Below are 27,110 nucleotides of genomic sequence, written 5' to 3' on the forward strand. Positions count from 1 at the left end.
TTGTTGTTAAAGATTCGCTACCTGGAACAAAGTTCCAAGTAGCACGGGCTATGGTGAGCCCGTGAGTGGTCTGGATTCGGGCGCTTCTGGTTAGGGGAAACAGTTGCATGTTCACAGAGTGGCTGAGAACTGGCTGTGATACACCCACAATAATCTGGTCCACGTCACAAGTTCTTTACATCTTGGTGGCTTCGGTGGCATAGTGGTTATCGGAATGGCCCATCAAGCAAGTGGTCACCAGTTCGAATCCCGCTGACGAGACAGAGTTATTTTTAATATTTGTTTACTCTAGTACCAGAAGTATGAACGGTACTGTTATGAAGCACAAATTGGTTCACAAACAACCAGCTAATTCAGGGGACAGAGACCTGTGGCACAGTCGTCACTGTCCTCGCCTCACAACTGACGAACCCGGGCTCAGTCCCCCGACAGGATGCAAACGATTGGGCTCATTTCCTTTCACCAAATGATTCTGTTCATCTTGCAATAAAAACAGGCATTCGATAATTATGTTGTTGTTGAGGGGTGACCAGCTGGCCTGGGGGCTGCTAGACCCTCCTCCCACTCTCACATCCACCCAGCAAGGACGCGGTAAAAAGCTATATAATGTGTGCTTACCATTCTTGTGGTTGGGTAATGGAGTGAAACAAGGAGTAGTTCGAGGTCCCATATCTTGTTCACACGTGGACAACCTAACTGAAAGCCTTTCAGACTTACTGAATTGGCTGCCATGTTGGCAACACACCAGTCTTTGGTCTACACATGATCTGTTGTTGCATGCTTCAACACACACAACAAAACACACAAGGAACACACACACACGAGAGAGAGAGAGAGAGAGAGAGAGAGAGGAACAACTTGGGTTCAGTGAGATCGCACCATTGCTGACAAACTCTTGAAAAACTCCCTCAAACTTTGGACGGCTCAAGCTGAAGCTGGACTGAAGAGACTGATCTTTTTGACACGTTCAATTTCCAAAGATGTTTAGACTAGAAAAACAAAGTATTTTTTATTGGCCCTAGAGAATTCATCACAGTGGAGTACTTTGTATGTGTGTGTGTGTGTGTATATATATATATATATATATATATATATATATATTTGAGTGAGGTGGGAAGGGTGATGTGGCATTACATTTGAGTAAGGTGGGAAGGATGATGTGGCATTAGAGGATATTAATAGGGTATTAAAAGTATCAACACAAGACAGAACACGAAACAATGGATATTGAATAGAAGTGTTTGTAGAAAGCCTATTGGTCCATATTTCTTGATGCTTCTATATTGGAGCGGAGTCTTGAGGTGGGTAGAATATAGTTGTGCAATAATTGGCTGTTGATTGCTGGTGTTGACTTCTTGATGTGTAGTGCCTCGCAAACGTCTAGCCGCCTGCTATCGCTGTATCTATCGATGATTTCTGTGTTGTTTACTAGGATTTCTCTGGCGATGGTTTGGTTATGGGAAGAGATTATATGTTCCTTAATGGAGCCCTGTTGTTTATGCATCGTTAAACGCCTAGAAAGAGATGTTGTTGTCTTGCCTATATACTGGGTTTTTTGGAGCTTACAGTCCCCAAGTGGGCATTTGAAGGCATATGCCTTCAAATGCCTTCAAATGCCCACTTGGGGACTGTAAGCTCCAAAAAACCCAGTATATAGGCAAGACAACAACATCTCTTTCTAGGCGTTTAACGATGCATAAACAACAGGGCTCCATTAAGGAACATATAATCTCTTCCCATAACCAAACCATCGCCAGAGAAATCCTAGTAAACAACACAGAAATCATCGATAGATACAGCGATAGCAGGCGGCTAGACGTTTGCGAGGCACTACACATCAAGAAGTCAACACCAGCAATCAACAGCCAATTATTGCACAACTATATTCTACCCACCTCAAGACTCCGCTCCAATATAGAAGCATCAAGAAATATGGACCAATAGGCTTTCTACAAACACTTCTATTCAATATCCATTGTTTCGTGTTCTGTCTTGTGTTGATACTTTTAATACCCTATTAATATCCTCTAATGCCACATCATCCTTCCCACCTTACTCAAATGTAATGCCACATCACCCTTCCCACCTCACTCAAATGTAGATATAAAATCAGGGAAACGCAAGTTCTAATCAGTTATATATATATATATATATATATATATATATATACATATATATATATGTTTCATTGAATATGACCGCATATTCTGTATTTATTATTTTTTGGTTTAGGGCTTCTATCCCTCTAACTATTTTCTTAGCAACAGGGCTTAATTGGAATAGGAGTTCTCCAAAACTCATTTTCGTACTTTTAAGGTGAAGAAAAGAAGTGATTTACTATAGAGTGTATTACACTTATTTGTATAATTTGCACGACGTTTCGAACCTCCATGGTTCATTCTCAAGTGAACAGATCTTACAATACTAGTTGATTTTATACCCGCATTAGGTCAGGTGATAATACAATGAAGGTGAAAAACATGGGGGGATACATAAGGGATAAACATAGGGGCTGCAGAAGGCTTATTGGCCCATACGAGGCATCTCCTATCCAAACACAAAGATTAATCCAGTGTAATTGGCCTGTTATGTTGGACATTGTCTTCTGTGTTGGCATCGATATGTTCTTGTCTTGTCCTTACTCTCATGGTGGGTAGAGTAAATAGTTCCGTGATTTGGGTGTTCATGGTAGGTCGCTCTATTCTTATGTGAATTGCCTCAAGAATTTGTAATCTTCTTGAATCTTGGGTTTTGTCTATTATGCAAGTATTCTTGTTCAACATTTCTCTTGTTAGAGTAATGTCATGCGCTTGTCTCATGTGATTCCTAGGGGCACCAGATTGAAGATGGCATGTCAAACGCCTCGTCAGCTTGGTCGACGTCATACCTATGTACTTACATTGAAGGTTACATCCTTCGTGGGGGCAAGTGTACATGTATACAACGCTTGACTGCTGTAGAGGGTTCTCCGTCGGCTTCGGGCTGTTTTTGATAAGGAGTTCGGAAGTCTTCTTGGTTTTGTAGAATATTATCAGGTTTATGTTTTGGTTAGGAGTAGTGCTTTTTACTCCTTTACGGATTATTTCTTTCATTATTCTTTCCTCTTTTATATGTTCACTGTGCATGGTTGATTTGTAATATAATTTTATTGGGGGTGTTGTGGTTTCTGTTCTAGGTTCTGAATTATACCAACGGTCCAAGTGTCTTCTTATAGCAGCGTTTATTTCCGCGTTGCTATATCCGTTGTTCACCAATACCTGAGTTACTCTTTCAAACTCTCTACTCACGTTGCTCCATTCAGAGCAGTGGGTAAGCGCTCGACGAATATAAGCATTGAGAACACTGGCTTTGTATCTTTGGGGGCACTCACTTCTACCGTTCAGGCATAATCCTATGTTGGTGGGCTTGGTATATACGTTGGTGCTTAAAGAGGTTCCTGTTTTTGTTATTAGTACATCCAAGAATGGCAGACTGTTATTTTCACTATTTTCATGTGTAAATCGGAGTACTGACTCTCTCTCTAGGTGTCTTTTTAGGTCAATTAGTTCATCTGAGTCTTTTACTATTACGAATATGTCATCTACGTAACGGCAGTATACAGTTGGTTTTTGTCTGCTACTGAAGACCCTATCTTCGATGGTTCCCATATAAAAATTAGCAAATAAAACTCCTAAGGGGGAGCCCATTGCTACTCCGTCTATTTGTAAATACATGTCTCCTTGTGGACTGATGAAAGGGGCTTCCTTTGTACATGCTTCGAGAAGACTTTTCAAGTGTGGCTCAGGTATGTCTAATTTGGGGGTGCTCTCGTCTCTGTATACTCTGTCCAGTATCATTCCTATGGTTGTGTCGACTGGGACGTTGGTAAAAAGGGATTCAACGTCCAGGGAAGCGATGATTCCATCGGGCTGGGTAGATTTGATCAATTCTAGGAAATCTGCTGATGATTGTAGACTAAACTTACTTGGAGTGTATGGAGTTAGGAGTTCATTAAGTTTCTTTGCCAGGTGATAAGTTGGGGTTGGTATTTGGCTGATTATAGGGCGTAGTGGGTTACCTGGTTTATGCGTCTTAACATTGCCGTAGGCATATCCTAAGCCATAGTCGCCTTGAAGTTTATTGAAATGCACACTACCTTTCTTTGCGTTGATTGCTGTAATTGTTTTGTTTACTTTCCGCTTAAGGTCTTCTACGGGGTTCCTCGTGATTCGTTGAAATTTGGAGTCGTCACTTAGGATGTCGCTAATTTTGTTCATGTATTCATGGGTAGGAATCAATACATATGCTGCTGTTTTGTCGGCTTTTCTTATTGTTACGTCTTTCAGATTTTTTAGTTGTTTCGCTGCTTCTTTGAGTCGTGGGGTTAAGATTGTAGATGAATATGTTCCTCGTTTTTTCCCTGCTTCTGCAAGTAGTTCAGCTTGAAGTGTGTCCGTGGTGATGACTTTTTTGTTGTCTTCTAGCTTATGGATATCGTCCAGAAGCATTTCGATTTCCAGGCGTTTTTGATGCATCTTTGGTTTAGATAAGAATTGACAATTTAGACCAAGATTTAAGAGGTCTCGTTGGTCCTGGGTAAGATCATAAGAAGTCAGGTTAAAGTAGCCATCTTTAGGACGAGGGATTTTTAGCTGTCCACCGTTTAGGGATGTTAACTTACGGAGTGTCTTTGTTTCTACAAGAGTTTTATGTTGTTGTTTCAGGTTAAATAGTTCACTGTTGATGGTTTGCTTGAGTTGGATAGGGATGTCGTACTGGGTCCATTTGTTTAACAGATGCTCCGCCTGCTCTATAAAGGTTTGGAGGGCTTCCTTCTTCTTGTTTAGTTGATGCCGAATGAGCTCTTGCCTATACCTATAGGTAAACTCTGTATTGCGGACTGCTGGGTCATGTGGGTTTATATTGGTGTATACTGGCAGCAGGTTTTCTTTCAAACATGTTTCATTGAATATGACCGCATATTCTGTATTTATTATTTTTTGGTTTAGGGCTTCTATCCCTCTAACTATTTTCTTAGCAACAGGGCTTAATTGGAATAGGAGTTCTCCAAAACTCATTTTCGTACTTTTAAGGTGAAGAAAAGAAGTGATTTACTATAGAGTGTATTACACTTATTTGTATAATTTGCACGACGTTTCGAACCTCCATGGTTCATTCTCAAGTGAACAGATCTTACAATACTAGTTGATTTTATACCCGCATTAGGTCAGGTGATAATACAATGAAGGTGAAAAACATGGGGGGATACATAAGGGATAAACATAGGGGCTGCAGAAGGCTTATTGGCCCATACGAGGCATCTCCTATCCAAACACAAAGATTAATCCAGTGTAATTGGCCTGTTATGTTGGACATTGTCCAACATAACAGGCCTGGATTAATCTTTGTGTTTGGATAGGAGATGCCTCGTATGGGCCAATAAGCCTTCTGCAGCCCCTATGTTTATCCCTTATGTATCCCCCCATGTTTTTCACCTTCATTGTATTATCACCTGACCTAATGCGGGTATAAAATCAACTAGTATTGTAAGATCTGTTCACTTGAGAATGAACCATGGAGGTTCGAAACGTCGTGCAAATTATACAAATAAGTGTAATACACTCTATAGTAAATCACTTCTTTTCTTCACCTTAAAAGTACGAAAATGAGTTTTGGAGAACTCCTATTCCAATTAAGCCCTGTTGCTAAGAAAATAGTTAGAGGGATAGAAGCCCTAAACCAAAAAATAATAAATACAGAATATGCGGTCATATTCAATGAAACATGTTTGAAAGAAAACCTGCTGCCAGTATACACCAATATAAACCCACATGACCCAGCAGTCCGCAATACAGAGTTTACCTATAGGTATAGGCAAGAGCTCATTCGGCATCAACTAAACAAGAAGAAGGAAGCCCTCCAAACCTTTATAGAGCAGGCGGAGCATCTGTTAAACAAATGGACCCAGTACGACATCCCTATCCAACTCAAGCAAACCATCAACAGTGAACTATTTAACCTGAAACAACAACATAAAACTCTTGTAGAAACAAAGACACTCCGTAAGTTAACATCCCTAAACGGTGGACAGCTAAAAATCCCTCGTCCTAAAGATGGCTACTTTAACCTGACTTCTTATGATCTTACCCAGGACCAACGAGACCTCTTAAATCTTGGTCTAAATTGTCAATTCTTATCTAAACCAAAGATGCATCAAAAACGCCTGGAAATCGAAATGCTTCTGGACGATATCCATAAGCTAGAAGACAACAAAAAAGTCATCACCACGGACACACTTCAAGCTGAACTACTTGCAGAAGCAGGGAAAAAACGAGGAACATATTCATCTACAATCTTAACCCCACGACTCAAAGAAGCAGCGAAACAACTAAAAAATCTGAAAGACGTAACAATAAGAAAAGCCGACAAAACAGCAGCATATGTATTGATTCCTACCCATGAATACATGAACAAAATTAGCGACATCCTAAGTGACGACTCCAAATTTCAACGAATCACGAGGAACCCCGTAGAAGACCTTAAGCGGAAAGTAAACAAAACAATTACAGCAATCAACGCAAAGAAAGGTAGTGTGCATTTCAATAAACTTCAAGGCGACTATGGCTTAGGATATGCCTACGGCAATGTTAAGACGCATAAACCAGGTAACCCACTACGCCCTATAATCAGCCAAATACCAACCCCAACTTATCACCTGGCAAAGAAACTTAATGAACTCCTAACTCCATACACTCCAAGTAAGTTTAGTCTACAATCATCAGCAGATTTCCTAGAATTGATCAAATCTACCCAGCCCGATGGAATCATCGCTTCCCTGGACGTTGAATCCCTTTTTACCAACGTCCCAGTCGACACAACCATAGGAATGATACTGGACAGAGTATACAGAGACGAGAGCACCCCCAAATTAGACATACCTGAGCCACACTTGAAAAGTCTTCTCGAAGCATGTACAAAGGAAGCCCCTTTCATCAGTCCACAAGGAGACATGTATTTACAAATAGACGGAGTAGCAATGGGCTCCCCCTTAGGAGTTTTATTTGCTAATTTTTATATGGGAACCATCGAAGATAGGGTCTTCAGTAGCAGACAAAAACCAACTGTATACTGCCGTTACGTAGATGACATATTCGTAATAGTAAAAGACTCAGATGAACTAATTGACCTAAAAAGACACCTAGAGAGAGAGTCAGTACTCCGATTTACACATGAAAATAGTGAAAATAACAGTCTGCCATTCTTGGATGTACTAATAACAAAAACAGGAACCTCTTTAAGCACCAACGTATATACCAAGCCCACCAACATAGGATTATGCCTGAACGGTAGAAGTGAGTGCCCCCAAAGATACAAAGCCAGTGTTCTCAATGCTTATATTCGTCGAGCGCTTACCCACTGCTCTGAATGGAGCAACGTGAGTAGAGAGTTTGAAAGAGTAACTCAGGTATTGGTGAACAACGGATATAGCAACGCGGAAATAAACGCTGCTATAAGAAGACACTTGGACCGTTGGTATAATTCAGAACCTAGAACAGAAACCACAACACCCCCAATAAAATTATATTACAAATCAACCATGCACAGTGAACATATAAAAGAGGAAAGAATAATGAAAGAAATAATCCGTAAAGGAGTAAAAAGCACTACTCCTAACCAAAACATAAACCTGATAATATTCTACAAAACCAAGAAGACTTCCGAACTCCTTATCAAAAACAGCCCGAAGCCGACGGAGAACCCTCTACAGCAGTCAAGCGTTGTATACATGTACACTTGCCCCCACGAAGGATGTAACCTTCAATGTAAGTACATAGGTATGACGTCGACCAAGCTGACGAGGCGTTTGACATGCCATCTTCAATCTGGTGCCCCTAGGAATCACATGAGACAAGCGCATGACATTACTCTAACAAGAGAAATGTTGAACAAGAATACTTGCATAATAGACAAAACCCAAGATTCAAGAAGATTACAAATTCTTGAGGCAATTCACATAAGAATAGAGCGACCTACCATGAACACCCAAATCACGGAACTATTTACTCTACCCACCATGAGAGTAAGGACAAGACAAGAACATATCGATGCCAACACAGAAGACAATGTCCAACATAACAGGCCAATTACACTGGATTAATCTTTGTGTTTGGATAGGAGATGCCTCGTATGGGCCAATAAGCCTTCTGCAGCCCCTATGTTTATCCCTTATGTATCCCCCCATGTTTTTCACCTTCATTGTATTATCACCTGACCTAATGCGGGTATAAAATCAACTAGTATTGTAAGATCTGTTCACTTGAGAATGAACCATGGAGGTTCGAAACGTCGTGCAAATTATACAAATAAGTGTAATACACTCTATAGTAAATCACTTCTTTTCTTCACCTTAAAAGTACGAAAATGAGTTTTGGAGAACTCCTATTCCAATTAAGCCCTGTTGCTAAGAAAATAGTTAGAGGGATAGAAGCCCTAAACCAAAAAATAATAAATACAGAATATGCGGTCATATTCAATGAAACATGTTTGAAAGAAAACCTGCTGCCAGTATACACCAATATATATATATATATATATATATATATATATATATATATATATATATATATATATATATATATATATATATATATATATATATATATATATATATATATATATATATATATATATATACGTCTTGGTTTAATTGGAAGAGGATTTCTCCAAATGTCATATTTGTTCGAGGTTGACTAAAAGAATACAAAATAACTGTAGAATGTATTACATTTATTATAAACATACACAATGTTTCGAACCAACATGGTTCATTCTCAAGTGAGGAGACAGGAGAGAACTTATCGGACTGATACAGCTGGGGGATCAGGTACATACAAATAGGTGAGGATTGAGGAGTGAAGGTCAGCGGCATAAGTCAATAACCTATACCTACAAAGGTATAGATTATTGACCTATGCCATGCCACGCCCACTACACCTGACTACACTGTCAGATGTAGTGGGCGTGGCGTTCAGAGCAGTGCCATCATCGTTGGCACATTGATGTCACTGGGCTTCTGCAGCAAGAATATGCGTGAGTGTGGGAATTTTCCGGAAGTTAAGTGTTTGTTGTGAGAAGTGTAAGCAAAGTGAGTGTGAAGTTTAAGTGTGAGAGATGTACATGCAAGGCATGTAAGTTCACGTGGTGAGAGTGAGAGTGAGATGTAGCAAGACATATGTAGATAAGATAAGCTTAACCGGGAGAAGTATAAGTGCTTCTTAAAGAAGCGAGACATTTAGATAAGCTTAACGCTTAACTGAGAGAAGTATAAGTGCTAGAGGGGTAAGAGGGGAATTGTGAGCAAGAAGTGTGAGAGGGAAAGATTACACAAGAGAAGTGGAGAAGTGTGTGAAGAACAAACAAGCAACAAGTGTGACTAAGAGATGTGCGTGCAGGGAAACTCTTAGTTAAAGAAACATGAATTAAACAAGTATAAGCAGGTAGTGTAATTGAGAAGTACAAACAAAAGTGTAGAAGATGAATGCTTAAGACAAGTGTAAGGGAAGAGTGTAAGCGAACTAAGCACTTTACGTGAGAGATTGTAAGTGTAAGTGTAAGATCTGTAAGTGTGACAGCAAGACAATATGTAGCTTCCACAATTAAAAATAATAATTTAACACTGACAAACATTCCGCGCAAATTCTTTACATCGTCATTAAAATACAAACAATTACCTGAACAAAACCTAAAAACAACAGAGTACTTTCAGGTGTTTACAAAGCGTAAAGATATTTATTGAAGTTCATAATACCTGATGTATATTTTTGTCAATGAGCAATAGTCCCAGTCAATACTGATAAAAAACATGAATGAAAGGAAACACTGACCTAGCCCTGAATAGTAACCTATTCGTGGTTATCAGTGGGTGGTAGTGGTGGTGGTGAGTGGTAGAGGTGGTGGTGGGTGGTGGTAGTAGTGGTGAGGATGTGGTTGACCCAGCAAACACAAAACGTGTTGAAAACTTTCATCTACGTTTTACCATAGGTGTATGAATAACTTGCATTGAGAATGGTGCAGGAGAGCATTTGAGAAACTTTTAATCCAATCGAAGGACTGACCTACACCAGCTCCTGTGGTTGACAATTGACACATGTTAGTGTCAATTTCACCCATTTATAGACAAGTGTGTGTAATACACCATCTCCCTGCCGGAAAGGATAGGTTGATAAATCTAGGCTGTCCTTTTTCAATACTGCTCACGGAAGGCTAGGTCAGTCAACGCCTGTCTGATCAGCCCATCAGGAAACAACTGGCGTCCAACTTCCCAGACAAGTGCTTTTCCCTCTTGCCTACAGGGAAATCAGGCAGTTTTCTTGAGTTCAGTATCGATTCATTCGCGCACGCACACACACACACACACACACACACACACACACACACACACACACACACACACAGGGGGGGTCTTGTAGCTGGGTGGACAGCACGCAGGATTTGTAATCCTGTGGCTCGGGTTCGATTCCAAGCACCGGCAGAGACAAATAGGCAGACAGCAACTTTATAGAATGATCACCATAGACAACAACCTGGAAGAAAAATTATGAAAAGAAGGAGGATGATGATGAGGAGGAGCCGTGAGTGAGTGAACAAGGTTTGAATACTGTACTATGGTAGAAAGTGGCCATTACCATAGGAACGAGGCTGTGAAAGATAAGGAGTATCTCTGTAGAGATGTCCCGCCCCCCCCTCCTCCTGAGGGGGCTCCACGCCCCCTTCCTCACGGGGAAGGGGGGGCTCCACGCGGCCGTCCACAACAGTTGCTCAGTAATTTCTTGCAAACACGTCCCTCCTGGAGAAGAAACTCGGCTCTGCCTCTCCAAACTTCCCCCCAAGACTTACCCAGTTTTTCTCACTCAGACAAGAAACTTCCAGCTTGACTCGTGGCCGGATATATCCTGCCACTCCCCCACCTCTCTCTCTCTCTCTCTCTCTCTCTCTCTCTCTCTCTCTCTCTCTCTCTCTCTTTTCATCCTGATGTTATTTGACCTGTTCTCTTGCTCCCCTTCCTATACACCTACTCTAACGCTCTTCTTACTTCCTTTTAATGTTACTTTCTTGTCTAGCCTTCACCTAACTTTCTGGCAGTTCCCTCTCTCTTCCATCTCCTTTGTTCTTGTTCACTTTCTTATACACCCATTTCTTCTCCTTGTCCTCTCTCTTATTTATCCGCCTTTTCCTTTCCTGTTTAACTTCTCCCCTCTCTCTCTCTCTCTTGCTTTCCCCTCAGAGTTCCGTTCCTTTTATCTTGACTACCTGATCAATCAGGCTACGAGCAGTCGCCTCCAACAGCCTAGTTGACCAGTCCAGCAAGCACGAGGACTAGTCGGGGACCGGGCCGAGGGGACGTTGAGCCCGAAATCATCGCAAGGTAACCTCGCCCTCTTTTTCTCTCAGCTAAAACTATCTCACCTCTACCTATCACCTTCCCTTCCCTCCCCCCTACTCCACCTCCCCCCCCCCCTCCTCTCCTACCTCAGACCACTCCCTTTCCCTCCGTTCCCCCTTTCCATGCTTCTCCCTATTCATTTCCCTTTCCATTCTTATCCCCTCTCCCACCTCTGTGGGAGAGGGGATGGGGAACTCCCTCCCCTCCATCTCCCCCCCTGCCCCTTTGCTGCGTCAGCTGTGCAAGCGCACACACACACACACACACACACACACACACACACACACACACACACACACACACACACACACACACACACACACACACACACACACATATTCAGGAATCTGTACACCTGTTGATTGACGGTTGAGAGGCGGGACCAAAAAGCCAGAGCTCAACCCCCGCAAGCACAACTAGGTGAGTACAACTAGGTGAGTACACACACACAAACACACACACACACACACACACACACACACACACACACACACACACACACACACACACACACACACACACACACACACACACACACACAGGGAAATGCGGGAAATGCACCTTACGACACTGGAAGACAGAAGAATAAGGGGAGACATGATCACAACCTACAAAATCCTCAGAGGAATCGACCGGGTAAACAAGGATAAACTATTCAACACTGGTGGGACGCGAACAAGGGGACACAGGTGGAAACTGAGTACCCACATGAGCCACAGAGACGTTAGAAGGAACTTTTTCAGTGTCAGAGTAGTTAACGGATGGAATGCATTAGGCAGTGATGTGGTGGAGGCTGACTCCATACACAGTTTTAAATGTAGATATGATAGAGCCCAGTAGGCTCAGGAATCTGTACACCAGTTGATTGACAGTTGAGAGGCGGGACCAAAGAGCCAAAGCTCAACCCCCGCAAGCACAAATAGGTGAGTACAAATAGGTGAGTACACACACACACACACACACACACAACTGTGTGTACACCAAAACAACTGAAACACCCTTAAAGCTTGTTTAACAGCCAAAACAAACATTATGTGTATATCTTAAATTATACATAAGCGATACACTTACTTTGCATCTTATGCAAAGTATCTCTCTCGTATGATTTAAATACGTATTATGCTTCAGGTAACACAAACTTTAAACATCGCCGCTTGTGTTACCTGAAGACATGAAGATATTCCCCATTATGCATAGTTAAACCGACACTGTGTTATTCGGTATCTGTCTTTGGTACTAAGTAACTTAGTATTAAAATGTTCAAATGTTCTGCAGGAACTGTATGTGATCCAGGTGTTGTGTTGTTGGTGAAGATCTGAGGTCTGTTCTCACTGCTAAAAGTGTGGTTTTATACTTTCAAGACAATTACTTCAAGGTAAATGTACCAGTACCCAGCGATGGTACAGCATACAGTACCCAGCGATGGTACAGCATACAGTACCCAGCGATGGTACAGCATACAGTACCCAGCGATGGTACAGCATACAGTACCCAGCGATGGTACAGCATACAGTACCCAGCGATGGTACAGTATACAGTACCCAGCGATGGTACACCATACAGTACCCAGCGATGGTACACCATACAGTACCCAGCGATGGTACAGCATACAGTACCCAGCAATGGTACAGCATACAGTACCCAGCGATGGTACAGTATACAGTACCCAGCGATGGTACAGCATACAGTACCCAGCGATGGTACAGCATACAGTACCCAGCAATGGTACAGCATACAGTACCCAGCAATGGTACAGCATACAGTACCCAGCGATGGTACAGTATACAGTACCCAGCGATGGTACACCATACAGTACCCAGCGATGGTACACCATACAGTACCCAGCGATGGTACAGCATACAGTACCCAGCGATGGTACAGCATATAGTACCCAGCGATGGTACAGCATACAGTACCCAGCAATGGTACAGCATGCAGTACCCAGCGATGGTGCAGTATGCAGTACCCAGTGATGGTACAGCATACAGTACCCAGCGATGGTACAGCATACAGTACCCAGCGATGGTACAGCATACAGTACCCAGCGATGGTACAGCATACAGTACCCAGCGATGGTACACCATACAGTACCCAGCGATGGTACACCATACAGTACCCAGCGATGGTACACCATACAGTACCCAGCGATGGTACACCATACAGTACCCAGCGATGGTACACCATACAGTACCCAGCGATGGTACACCATACAGTACCCAGCGATGGTACACCATACAGTACCCAGCGATGGTACACCATACAGTACCCAGCGATGGTACACCATACAGTACCCAGCGATGGTACACCATACAGTACCCAGCGATGGTACACCATACAGTACCCAGCGATGGTACAGTGGTACAGTGTAAGGGGGAGAGGGGGGGGGGAGGGGGCGCCGGGTGGTCCACCAGGACAGGTACAGGGGGGCGGTGGTCGACCAAACGACCCGAGGGCCACTAAGGCCTGACGGTACGACCATCACACTAGACCTCACCCTGATTTATGTCACCCGGGACACTGGTGGTGACTGGCAGGGTGAGGGTGGAGGGTGACTGGTAGGGTGAGGGTGGAGGGTGACTGGCAGGGTGAGGGTGGAGGGTGACTGGCAGGGTGAGGGTGGAGGGTGACTGGCAGGGTGAGGGTGGAGGGTGACTGGCAGGGTGAGGGTGGAGGGTGACTGGTAGGGTGAGGGTGGAGGGTGACTGGTAGGGTGAGGGTGGAGGGTGACTGGCAGGGTGAGGGTGGAGGGTGACTGGCAGGGTGAGGGTGGAGGGTGACTGGCAGGGTGAGGGTGGAGGGTGACTGGCAGAGTGAGGGTGGAGGGTGACTGGCAGGGTGAGGGTGGAGGGTGACTGGCAGGGTGAGGGTGGAGGGTGACTGGCAGGGTGAGGGTGGAGGGTGACTGGCAGGGTGAGGGTGGAGGGTGACTGGCAGGGTGAGGGTGGAGGGTGACTGGCAGGGTGAGGGTGGAGGGTGACTGGTAGGGTGAGGGTGGAGGGTGACTGGTAGGGTGAGGGTGGAGGGTGACTGGTAGGGTGAGGGTGGAGGGTGACTGGCAGGGTGAGGGTGGAGGGTGACTGGCAGGGTGAGGGTGGAGGGTGACTGGCAGGGTGAGGGTGGAGGGTGACTGGTAGGGTGAGGGTGGAGGGTGACTGGTAGGGTGAGGGTGGAGGGTGACTGGCAGGGTGAGGGTGGAGGGTGACTGGCAGGGTGAGGGTGGAGGGTGACTGGCAGGGTGAGGGTGGAGGGTGACTGGCAGGGTGAGGGTGGAGGGTGACTGGTAGGGTGAGGGTGGAGGGTGACTGGCAGGGTGAGGGTGGAGGGTGACTGGCAGGGTGAGGGTGGAGGGTGACTGGTAGGGTTAGGGGGGAGGAAGACTGGTAGGGTGAGGGTGGAGGGTGACTGGCAGGGTGAGGGTGGAGGGTGACTGGCAGGGTGAGGGTGGAGGGTGACTGGTAGGGTGAGGGTGGAGGGTGACTGGTAGGGTTAGGGGGGAGGAAGACTGGTAGGGTGAGGGTGGAGGGTGACTGGCAGGGTGAGGGTGGAGGGTGACTGGTAGGGTGAGGGTGGAGGGTGACTGGTAGGGTTAGGGGGGAGGAAGACTGGTAGGGTGAGGGTGGAGGGTGACTGGCAGGGTGAGGGTGGAGGGTGACTGGTAGGGTTAGGGGTGGAGGAAGACTGGTAGGGTCAACAACCAACACATCAACAATCAACGCAAAACTCAAACCACCTAGAAATTACCTCAAATCAGGTGGTAGTTTGACAAAGAAACAAGCACATAGTTGATGTATTTATCACAAATCAAACGACACTTGACGGTCATGGGGAACAAAAAGAAAATACAAAAGACAGAATACAACAAACTTATACAACCAAAGCTTCAGACAAGTATAATAGTGACCCATAATAATAGGGAGACACTTAGAAGAAAATGGGAATAAATTAGATTATATTCAGCCGAACACGAACTTGTATTCAAGACAGGACATAAATAGCTTTTTAATATAGCGACTCCATTGTTCTGAGATTATAATTGTCTGCAGGGACACGGGTGACCCTCCGTGTCCTCGTGAGGGAGACACGGGTGACCCTCCGTGTCCTCGTGAGGGAGACACGGGTGACCCTCCGTGTCCTCGTGAGGGAGACACGGGTGACCCTCCGTGTCCTCGTGAGGGAGACACGGGTGACCCTCCGTGTCCTCGTGAGGGAGACACGGCTGACCCTCCGTGTCCTCGTGAGGGAGACACGGGTGACCCTCCGTGTCCTCGTGAAGGGGAGACACTGCTGACCCTCCGTGTCCTCGTGAGGGAGAGACACGGCTGACCCTCCGTGTCCTCGTGAAGGAGGGACACGGCTGACCCTCCGTGTCCTTGAGGTGGAGTAGGGAGACGGAGGAAGGCACGGCGGGAGCAAAAGGTCAGGAGTCACAGAGGACGACACTCCCATATTCCTAGGAATTTGGATCCTTGGAGACCAGGAACCGCTGCCTGAGCCTCTCACCCCCCTGGGAGGCCAGGAACTGTTGCCTGAGGCCCTCGCCTCCCTGGGAGGCCAGGAACTGTTGCCTGAGGCTCTCACCCCCCCCCCTGGGAGGCCAGGAACTGTTGCCTGAGGCCCTCACCCCCCTGGGAGGCCAGGAACTGTTGCCTGAGGCTCTCACCCCCCCCCCTGGGAGGCCAGGAACTGTTGCCTGAGGCTCTCACCCCCCCCCCCCCCCGGGAGGCCAGGAACTGCTGCCTGAGGCTCTCACCCACCCCCTGGGAGGCCAGGAACTGTTGCCTGAGGCCCTCACCTCCCTGGGAGGCCAGGAACTGTTGCCTGAGGCCCTCGCCTCCCTGGGAGGCCAGGAACTGCTGCCTGAGGCCCTCACCCCCCTGGGAGGCCAGGAACTGCTGCCTGAGGCTCTCACCCACCCCCTGGGAGGCCAGGAACTGCTGTCTGAGTCCCTCACCCCCCTGGGAGGCCAGGAACTGCTGCCTGAGGCTCTCACCCCCCTCCCTGGGAGGCCAGGAACTGCTGCCTGAGGCCCTCACCCCCCTGGGAGGCCAGGAACTGCTGCCTGAGGCTCTCACCCACCCCCTGGGAGGCCAGGAACTGCTGTCTGAGTCCCTCACCCCCCTGGGAGGCCAGGAACTGCTGCCTGAGGCTCTCACCCACCCCCTGGGAGGCCAGGAACTGCTGCCTGAGGCCCTCACCCCCCCCCCCTGGGAGGCCAGGAACTGCTGCCTGAGGCTCTCACCCACCCCCTGGGAGGCCAGGAACTGCTGCCTGAGGCCAGGAACACCCTTTACATCCATTAATAGTGTAAATGAATGTAAAGGGTGTAAATTAAATTAAAGGGTGTAAATAATAGTGTAAATAAGCGTAAATGATGTAAATAGTAGAGTCAATTAACTGAAGGGTGTAAATAATAAGTGTAAATAAACGTGTAAGGTATAAATAAGTGTAAATAAACGTGTAAGATATAAATAAGTGTAAATAAACATGCAAATAATAACGTCAACTAATTTTAAATGTGTAAATAATTTCAATAGTAAGAATTAAATGCTCACACAAGTATGATAAAGAAAGCTTTTCCTTGACTCATAACCTCTCACCAACTCCTAAATGCATAACATATGAGTTAGTGTGCAGCATGAGGGCCTCAACTTTCTCAATATGTCACTTCTCTCGCCTGAGGTAAATTTGCTGGCAATATTTACATTTTCATGCAGGAAAGTAATTGTTCTTCGTCGATCAAAAATGTTGATTTTGCAAGCACAATGCAAGCAAAAAAATGCATGCAGGCAACCTGGGAAAAACTTAAAACGGGCAGGCAGGCAAAGGCAGAAAACGGGCTGGCTGGCAAAGATAGAAAACGGGCTGGCTGGCAAAGACAGAAAACTGACAGGTTGGTAAAGACAGAAAACGGGCATACTGGCAGACAGAAAACGGGCATACTGGCAGACAGAAAACGGGCATACTGGCAGACAGAAAACGGGCATACTGGCAGACAGAAAACGGGCATACTGGCAGACAGAAAACGGGCATACTGGCAGACAAAACGGACATACTGACAAACAGAAAACGAACAGACTGCCAAAAACAGAAAACCAGGAAGTCACCATTTATCAAGAATATTTAAATAAAACATACCCGAGTAAATCAATAAATACCACCAAACTAATGAACACACAAGACACTGATTAAAAAAAATAATAATTAAACGCCACGTAAAATCCGCCATTCCTGCAACTGTTGCAAGAGAGGAGACTAATAAGGCCCAAGTGTGTGTGTGTGTCTCTCACAACGCACCAGTCTGTGACAAGTACGGGACACGTCAGATACGCAGTGTATCTTGAGGTTATCTTGAGTAAACTCGACATCAGCCACCCTCACCAACCGGTTAGGGATACTCATCATGGGGGGTGACTTAACCCTTAGGGACTCTTATCTGGAAGAGAAAGGGGGGGGGGGGGGGTAACTGAAGCCAGGCTGAGCCAATTCATGTCGTTGGGGAGGGAGTAATTATGCAAATGTTGGCGACGAAGAGTGATTAATATGAGTTGGTGGCTCTTATTAGTAAGAGTTGGTGGTTCTTATTAGTAAGAGTTGGTGGCTCTTATTAGCAAGAGTTGGCGGCTCTTATTAGCAACATCATATACCTTTCTTTTTCATCAACATTTTTCATTCACTGGCTAACACAATCCCTTTGAAATTCACTTTAAAATATATATTCTCTTTCTTGGAATATACCACATATGTACTTATTAATATGCCAAATAGTGACTATAAGCAATAAGTCATATATGTACTGTCTTGTGCGAGAGCGGGTTTTCTTTAGTAAGACATAAAAAAAATCCCTCTGAATAGTTGACCACACACTAGAAGGTGAAGGGACGACGACGTTTCGGTCCGTCCTGGACCATTCTCAAGTCAATTGAGAATCCCTCTGAATAGTTGACCAGACCACACACTAGAAGGTGAAGGGACGACGACGTTTCGGTCCGTCCTGGACCATTCTCAAGTCAATTGAGAATCCCTCTGAATAGTTGACCAGACCACACACTAGAAGGTGAAGGGACGACGACGTTTCGGTCCGTCCTGGACCATTCTCAAGTCAATTGAGAATCCCTCTGAATAGTTGACCAGACCACACACTAGAAGGTGAAGGGACGACGACGTTTCGGTCCGTCCTGGACCATTCTCAAGTCAATTGAGAATCCCTCTGAATAGTTGACCAGACCACACACTAGAAGGTGAAGGGACGACGACGTTTCGGTCCGTCCTGGACCATTCTCAAGTCAATTGAGAATCCCTCTGAATAGTTCCAGAGCATTTCCTGGAGTACGTGATCATTGTTTCTGGAAGCGACAAGGAAGTGTGGTTCAGGAGGACCGAGAAAACACTTCCCAGCCGAGGTATAAAGCCAATGGAGTTTTATATAAGCGTTGCTCATATAAAACTCCTCCATATAGGTAGTTGCTCCATATAAGCCCCTGAGTGGAGCCTAATGAGTTTTCCATCAGGCTTCAACCCATTAACGCTAAACCACAAGCTTATTTTTTTTTAATTAATCACAGAACGAATATATATCTTAATTAACTTTCTAGAAATTTTTTTTCATTAGACGAAAGGAATTTATGTTCAAATTTCTTTATAATTTTTTTTTTAACTATAAAAAAGCTGATAAAGTTTTCACGTTAAAGTTGTGATGTTTATGGTAGAGTACTGGTGGTAGGGGGCGGTAATACCAGTGTTTATGGTACTGTGGTACTCAGGTACTGTGGTACTCAGGTACTGTGGTACTCAGGTACTGTGGTACTCAGGTACTGTGGTACTCAGGTACTGTGGTACTCAGGTACTGTGGTACTCAGGTACTGTGCGGCGCCGTAATCCTCGAGAGCTGTGTTGGGGGGGGTGGGGGGGGGGAGTGGCAGGCCGTAACGAGCGAGGCAAACGAGGTGAGTGGTGGTTACGAGGAGGTAACGAGGCTCGGGTCGTTACCAGGTCTCCAAACAACGTATGACCACCATTAAGGGGCCTCTCAACTTTCCTTTAATACATACATACACACACACACACACACACACACACACACACACAGGTACTGAAGAGCGCCTGAGGGAACTGTGCCTTACGACACTAGAAAGAAGAAGGGAGAGGGGGGACATGATAGGAACGTATAAGATACTCAGAGGAATTGACAGAGTGGACATAGACGAAATGTTCACACGGAATAGTAACAGAACGAGAGGACATGGATGGAAGCTTGAAACTCAGATGAGTCACAGAGATGTTAGGAAGTTTTCTTTTAGCGTGAGAGTAGTGGGAAAATGGAATGCACTTCAGGAACAGGTTGTGGAAGCAAATACTATTCATAATTTTAAAACCAGGTATGATAGGGAAATGGGACAGGAGTCATTGCTGTAAACAACCGATGCTCGAAAGGCGGGATCCAAGAGTCAATGCTCGATCCTGCAAGCACATATAGGTGAGTACATATAGGTGAGTACACACACACACACATACACACACACACACACACACACACACATACACATACACACACACACACACACACATATTGGTGTATACTGGCAGCAGGTTTTCATTTATACATGTCTCATTGAATATGACAGCATATTCTGTATTGATATATATTTATACTATATAATATATACAGTATATTGATATATACTGTATTCTGGTTTAGGGCTTCTATCCCTCTAACTAGTGCTCCAACATCTGGGGTTTAACTGGAAGAGTTTTCCAAAAGTCATGTTCGTTCGAGGTGAAGAAAAATAAATAACTGTAGAATGTATTACACGTATTATAAAATTTACACAACGTTTCGAGCCTACATGGTTCATTCTCAAGCGACGTTACAGTTGTTTTTTTAGATTTAACTATTCAGAACTCAGCATTAACCCACCATTTTCAACACCAACGATGTTACCTTGAAGTGTTTCCGGGGCTTAGCGTCCCCGCGGCCCGGTCGTCGACCAGGCCTCCTCGTTGCTGGACTGCTCAACCAGGCTGTTAGACGCGGCTGCTCGCAGCCTGACGTATGAATCACAGCCTGGTTGATCAGGTATCCTTTGGAGGTGCTTATCCAGTTCACTCTTGAACACTGTGAACATCAATTACCCCATAACTTGTACTAACTCCCTCCTAAACTACCCCCATCAACCCCCTTAGCCTACCTGTTCCCCCCCATAACACAGTCAACTGTCTACATTTCCCCTCTGTCAGTCTCCCTTAAATCCGCCTCTGCCAGTCTCCCTTAAATCCCCCTCTGTCAGCCCCCTTAAATCCGCCTCTGCCAGTCTCCCTTAAATCCCCCTCTGCCAGTCCCCCTTAAATCCCTTCTGCCAGTCCCCCTTAAATCCGCCTATGTCAGTCTCCCTTAAATCGCCCTCTGTCAGTCTCCCTTAAATTCCCTCTGCCAGTCTCCCTTAAATCCCCCTCTGTCAGCCCCCTTAAATCCCCTCTGCCAGCCCCCCTTAAATCCCCCTCTGCCAGCCCCCTTAAATCCGCCTCTGTCAGTCACAGCCCCCTGGTAAAAACACCCCGTCAATAGAGGCCAGGTGTTGTGTAACTCAGTTTAGTTACAGGGGGGGGGGGTTGACAGGCAAAATTCTGCACTAGGGGCGAGGGGCTTTTGTGTCCGCTCGTCTGTCTGTCTGTCTGTCTGTCTGTCTGTCTGTCTGTCTGTCTGTCTGTCTGTCTGTCTGTCTGTCTGTCTGTCTGTCTGTCTGTCCTTCCCTCTGTCAATCTGTGTCCATTTGTGCCGCTTAACACTGTCTACCAGTTGTGCACGCTGTCCACACTTGTATTTACAAGAAGGAAAAGGGGATGTAAACCACACAAGAGTGAGGGGGCTGTAAACCACACAAGAGTGAGGGGACTGTAAACCACACAAGAGTGAGGGGGCTGTAAACTACACAAGAGTGAGGGGACTGTAAACCACACTAGAGTGAGGGGACTGTAAACCACACTAGAGTGAGGGGACTGTAAACCACACAGGTAAAGAAATATATATCACACATCGGCAAAACAAAGAACTGTAAAAAAATGATAAAGTTTAGGCGTGTAAAACACACACAAACACACAGGTAGAATAGAGGGCCCCAGTAAAACACACAAAGGGGGGAGGGGAGGGGGGGGCGGCCCAACAGGACACAAACAACAATAGGCGAGGCAAACACGCATAAAACGTTGAATTCGCAAGAGTATTTACAGCTGCAAATCCTGGCCGTGGCGGCTACGGCTCTCTAGGTCTACCATACACCACCACACACACACACACTCTCCACACCTGTAAAAGGGAGAAATGTTGGCCCTTCCTAGTGCATCGAAACTGTCCCCTCTTGTGGGTTATGAGGTTGTGAGGTGAGGTTGTGAGGTGAGGTTGTGAGGTGAGGTTGTGAGGTGAGGTTCAAGTACGTTTATTGAGACAATAAGATACATCTCAAAAGAATAGAGCATTTTTACGGGCTCACCATAGCCCGTGCTACATGGACATTTCGTTCTGAGTAGCTAATTCTAAATCAACAATAAATAGAGCAGTTTAGGGTATTTCTACAACTCGAAAGGTGAGGTTTGCTTAGGTTAGTTGAGATGAGACAAGATAAGTTATCGTTCTTTCTCGGTGTAAGAGAAGCTGATCTCTCTCCCGCTCCGCACAAAATATAAATGTTTCAGCTAACCACGAACCTCGACACGGAGCCCAGCTGTTCACCGATGCAAAGATAAAGTTAGTATTACGATGCTTTAATGGTTTATTAAAATGATGCATTAAGGTGCAATATTTACCGTGGGGGAACAGCACTGAACTGCTGCCTTGTACTGCTGCCTTGTGCTGCTGCCTTGTACTGCTGCCTTGTACTGCTGCCTTGTGCTGCTGCCTTGTACTGCTGCCTTGTGCTGCTGCCTTGTGCTGCTGCCTTGTACTGCTGCCTTGTGCTGCTGCCTTGTGCTGCTGCCTTGTACTGCTACCTTGTACTGCTGCCTTGTACTGCTGCCTTGTGCTGCTGCCTTGTACTGCTGCCTTGTACTGCTGCCTTGTACTGCTGCCTTGTACTGCTGCCTTGTGCTGCTGCCTTGTACTGCTGCCTTGTACTGCTACCTTGTACTGCTGCCTTGTGCTGCTGCCTTGTACTGCTGCCTTGTACTGCTGCCTTGTACTGCTGCCTTGTACTGCTGCCTTGTACTGCTGCCTTGTGCTGCTGCCTTGTACTGCTGCCTTGTACTGCTGCCTTGTGCTGCTGCCTTGTGCTGCTGCCTTGTACTGCTGCCTTGTGCTGCTGCCTTGTGCTGCTGCCTTGTACTGCTACCTTGTACTGCTGCCTTGTACTGCTGCCTTGTGCTGCTGCCTTGTACTGCTGCCTTGTACTGCTGCCTTGTACTGCTGCCTTGTACTGCTGCCTTGTACTGCTGCCTTGTGCTGCTGCCTTGTGCTGCTGCCTTGTACTGCTGCCTTGTGCTGCTGCCTTGTACTGCTGCCTTGTACTGCTGCCTTGTGCTGCTGCCTTGTGCTGCTGCCTTGTGCTGCTGCCTTGTGCTGCTGCCTTGTACTGCTGCCTTGTACTGCTGCCTTGTACTGCTACCTTGTACTGCTGCCTTGTACTGCTGCCTTGTGCTGCTGCCTTGTGCTGCTGCCTTGTACTGCTGCCTTGTACTGCTACCTTGTACTGCTGCCTTGTGCTGCTGCCTTGTACTGCTGCCTTGTACTGCTGCCTTGTGCTGCTGCCTTGTGCTGCTGCCTTGTACTGCTGCCTTGTACTGCTACCTTGTACTGCTGCCTTGTACTGCTGATTTGTACTGCTGCCTTGTGCTGCTGCCTTGTGCTGCTGCCTTGTGCTGCTGCCTTGTGCTGCTGCCTTGTGCTGCTGCCTTGTACTGCTGATTTGTACTGCTGCCTTGTGCTGCTGCCTTGTGCTGCTGCCTTGTGCTGCTGCCTTGTGCTGCTGCCTTGTGCTGCTGCCTTGTACTGCTGCCTCCTGCCAGGGGAGGAAGTGATCACCTTGCAGGTGGTCACTTCAACACTACTACGTAATTAGTACTATCATCTGCGCCCCTATCCATGGTTAGGTTAGGGTAAGGATAGGCTTGGTTTCATTACATTTAATTACATTAATATGGTGTATTATTCCCAAACGTGAAATATGAAATTGGAAAACTATTTGAGTATCGCATTGAATTTTATTTACATAAAACCAAATTCTTCAAACCCTTTCAAAGAAAACGAGTTAAGCATTGAATTTTTATATATTTTAAACCTACGATTGATAATACAATAAAGTTGTAACTTAAGATTATTCTCTGTTTATAACAAAGGTTCACTTGCCAGCTTAAAAGCAGACTATTATTGGAACCGTAATATACTTTCAGATCCCCACACACATCAAGGTAACTATCCAGAAGGTGTGAGAATGGGTTTGTTGTCTTCTACTATAGAGTATTCCACTACTGACCCTCCTCCAGGATACAACCCACAACAGTTGACTATCTCCCAGTTGCATATTTACTGCTAGGTGAGCAGAGGCATCAGGTGAAGAAAAAAACAAGGTAAATCTTTCCGTTCTGCCTGGGGATTTAGCCCGGGGACCATTCAGCTGCTACCTTGTACTGCTGCCTTGTACTGCTGCCTTGTACTGCTGCCTTGTGCTGCTGCCTTGTGCTAAGTAGAAACGACGACTACTGCGCTACGGAGATCCCTAAGAATGCTGCCTCAGTGATGTTATTTAGCGAATTTTATCCGTCTCTCTCTCTCTCTCTCTCTCTCTGTCCCTCCACTTGGACTAGACGGTAGAGCGACGGTCTCACTTCATGCAGGTCGGCGTTCAATCCCCGACCGTCCAAGTGGTTGGGCACCATTCCTGTCCCCCCGTCCCATCCCTAATCCTTATCCTGACCCCCTTCCCAGTGCTATATAGTCGTAATGGCTTGGCGCTTTCCCCTGATAATTCCCTTCCCTTCTCTCTCTCTCTCTCTCTCTCTCTCTCTCTCTCTGATTATATATTTATATAAATGTATATAAAATATGCAGGTGATGAGAGGTGAAAAAAGTATATGGTGTATAAGTAATGAGTGTTTTAACTGAGCCTGTTATTTGCTCCCTGGAATGGCACTATATATATATATATCTGTACATATACGTATATACACGTATTTGAATATATGTTTTTTCTAGAAAAATCCAGTCACCGAATCCTGTTAAAACTCAAATAAACCTTTTATTTACAAATATGGAGACGATAAACATAACACAAAAATTCAGCTTGTAAATGTAAAAAAAAACAAAAAATAAAAACCAACAACAAATAATGGATGTTGCAACATACACATTTTACAGTATTTTGCAAAATGTTGACATTATCAGCGGGCGGGAGGTGAACAAACTTTAAAAGGCAGCCATCAAAGTTTCATGACAAGCTAGTTTCCCCAAACATTAAAACACATATAAACACCACACGCCTTGAGAGGTGTAATACACACACACACACACACACACACACACACACACACACACAGTAGTTTCAAAGCGTTATATGACAAAGAGTGCTGGGAAGACGGGACACCACGAGCGTAGCTCTCATCCTGTAACTACACTTAGGTAATTACACACACACACACACACACACACACACACACACACACACACACACACACACACTCTTTGGACCAAAGAGCCAAAGCTCAACCCCCGCAAGCACAAATAGGTGAGTACACACGGGGGGCCTCGCGGTTGAGTGGACAATGTTCTTGGGTCGTAGTCCTAATATCACAGGTTCGATCCCCGGCATCAGCAGAAACAAATGGGGCAGTCTCTTTCACCGTGATGCGTCTGTTCACCTAGCAGTAAATAGGTACCTGGGAGTTAGACATCTGCTACGGGCTACTTCCTGGGGATGTGTGTGTTAAAAATGTATTGAAAACAAAAAGCTCGACCCTGCAAGCATAACTAGGTGAGTACAACTAGGTGAGTACACACACGGGACCTCATCAGTTTCCTGAATGTCAATATTAGGCGATGATGAGACGCCAGAGGTAAACAGTGAGAGAGAGAGAGAGAGAGAGAGAGAGAGAGAGAGAGAGAGAGAGAGAGAGAGAGAGAGAGAGAGAGAGAGAGAGAGAGAGAGAGAGAGAGAAAAGATCCTTTTCCCGCTAGAATCCACTCTATAAAACATCTAAGATATTGGGACCGCTTAAAATTTTTACATTTATATTCCCCTAGAGCGCAGGCGGGAGATACATAATAATTTACACTTGGAAAATATTAGAAGGGCTGGTCCCAAATCTACACACAGAAACACCATCACATGAGACCAGGAGGCATGGCAGGATGTGCAGAATGACTCCATTGACGAGCAGAAGTGCAATAGACACGCTGAGAGAAAACTACATCAACATCAACACTCTTACCCTACACATACAATTAAGTTATGTTGACCAGACCACACACTAGAAGGTGAAGGGACGACAACGTTTCGGTCCGTCCTGGACCATTCTCAAATCGATTGCATACAAGTCACATACAATTTATAACTGGCCGCCCTCGCAATGTTCAAATGAGACTCGACAACAACCTTCAAAGGATACCTGATCAACCAGGCTGTGATGGCCCTGTGGGTGGGTAATCTGTGCCTTGTCCCCTGTGCCCTGCGGTCAGTATGATCATACAGAACAGGGAAGGAATACGCCGACAGGACAAGAGCTGAGATAATAGTACGTAGCGAAGGAATGGTACCCAGCGACGTACACCATTGGGGATCGAACACCGACCCGCAGGAATCGAAGTCATCGCAGCCCCGACCAGGAGCCCTTAACCACATGGTCAAGGGCTCACAACCCACGCAGGGAAGGTTATCTTGAGGTTATTTTGAGAATGATTTCGGGGCTTTTTAGTGTCCCCGCGGCCCGGTCCTCGACCAGGCCTCCACCCCCAGGAAGCAGCCCGTGACAGCTGATTAACACCCAGGTACCTATTTTACTGCTAGGTAACAGGGGCATAGGGTGAAAGAAACTCTGCCCATTGCTTCTCGCCGGCGCCTGGGATCGAATCCAGGACCACATCATCACAAGTCCAGCGTGCTGTCCGCTCGGCCGACCGGCTCCACTGACCAGCCGAAGAAGAAGACCAATCCAGTTCTCCAAACTCGCCGTCGTCATCCACACCAAAACACACACAACATAATCTTCAGGAAAAGCAAGAAACAGTCAATATTATCATGCACAAAGGAGAGACTTTACCGTCCAGTGATGGCTCGGGGGTCCCCGTGGCTCGGGGGTCCCCGTGGCTCGGGGGTCCCCGTGGCTCGGGGGTCCCCGTGGCTCGGGGGTCCCCGTGGCTCGGGGGGTCCCCGTGGCTCGGGGGTCCCCGTGGCTCGGGGGTCCCCGTGGCTCGGGGGTCCCCGTGGCTCGGGGGTCCCCGTGGCTCGGGGGTCCCCGTGGCTCGGGGGTCCCCGTGGCTCGGGGGTCCCCGTGGCTCGGGGGTCCCCGTGGCTCTCGCTCATACCTGCAAGGTAAGTGGTACTCTGTGTCAGGCTAGTGTATATAATTGTTGCAGACACCCATGCACAGGTTGCCTGCCTTAGTGTCTTACTGTGGTTGTAACACCCAACCCTCTCTCTCTCTCTCTCTCTCTCTCTCTCTCTCTCTCTCTCTCTCTCTCTCTCTCTCTCTCTCTCTCACACACACATTT

The 27,110-nt window shown here is 46.0% G+C and overlaps 2 protein-coding genes across 9 annotated transcripts in view; one reads left to right on the top strand and one right to left on the bottom strand.

Moving 5' to 3' along the window:
* Window positions 1–27,110, top strand: part of norpA (no receptor potential A) — a 386,572-nt gene that overhangs the window by 224,803 nt on the left and 134,659 nt on the right. The window lies entirely within an intron of this gene.
* Window positions 22,399–26,578, bottom strand: LOC138364857 (uncharacterized). Its single transcript, XM_069324839.1, has 2 exons — window positions 26,531–26,578; window positions 22,399–23,406 (listed from the first exon to the last, which is right to left on the bottom strand). The coding sequence occupies exons 1-2, from the start codon at window positions 26,576–26,578 to the stop codon at window positions 22,399–22,401; spliced, it is 1,056 nt and encodes a 351-aa protein (XP_069180940.1).

The sequence above is a fragment of the Procambarus clarkii genome, chromosome 15 (genome assembly GCF_040958095.1).
Source record: "Procambarus clarkii isolate CNS0578487 chromosome 15, FALCON_Pclarkii_2.0, whole genome shotgun sequence".
Classification (NCBI taxonomy): domain Eukaryota; kingdom Metazoa; phylum Arthropoda; class Malacostraca; order Decapoda; family Cambaridae; genus Procambarus; species Procambarus clarkii.

What these genes read in the sequence shown, in the direction of transcription:
- LOC138364857 (XM_069324839.1), bottom strand. Translation starts at nt 26,578, where the DNA reads ATGACGACGGCGAGTTTGGAGAACTGGATTGGTCTTCTTCTTCGGCTG. An exon ending in TTGGTCTTCTTCTTCGGCTG is followed by an intron (nt 23,407 to 26,530) that starts GTCAGTGGAGCC and finishes CTCCCCTGGCAG; the next exon opens with GAGGCAGCAGTACAAGGCAG.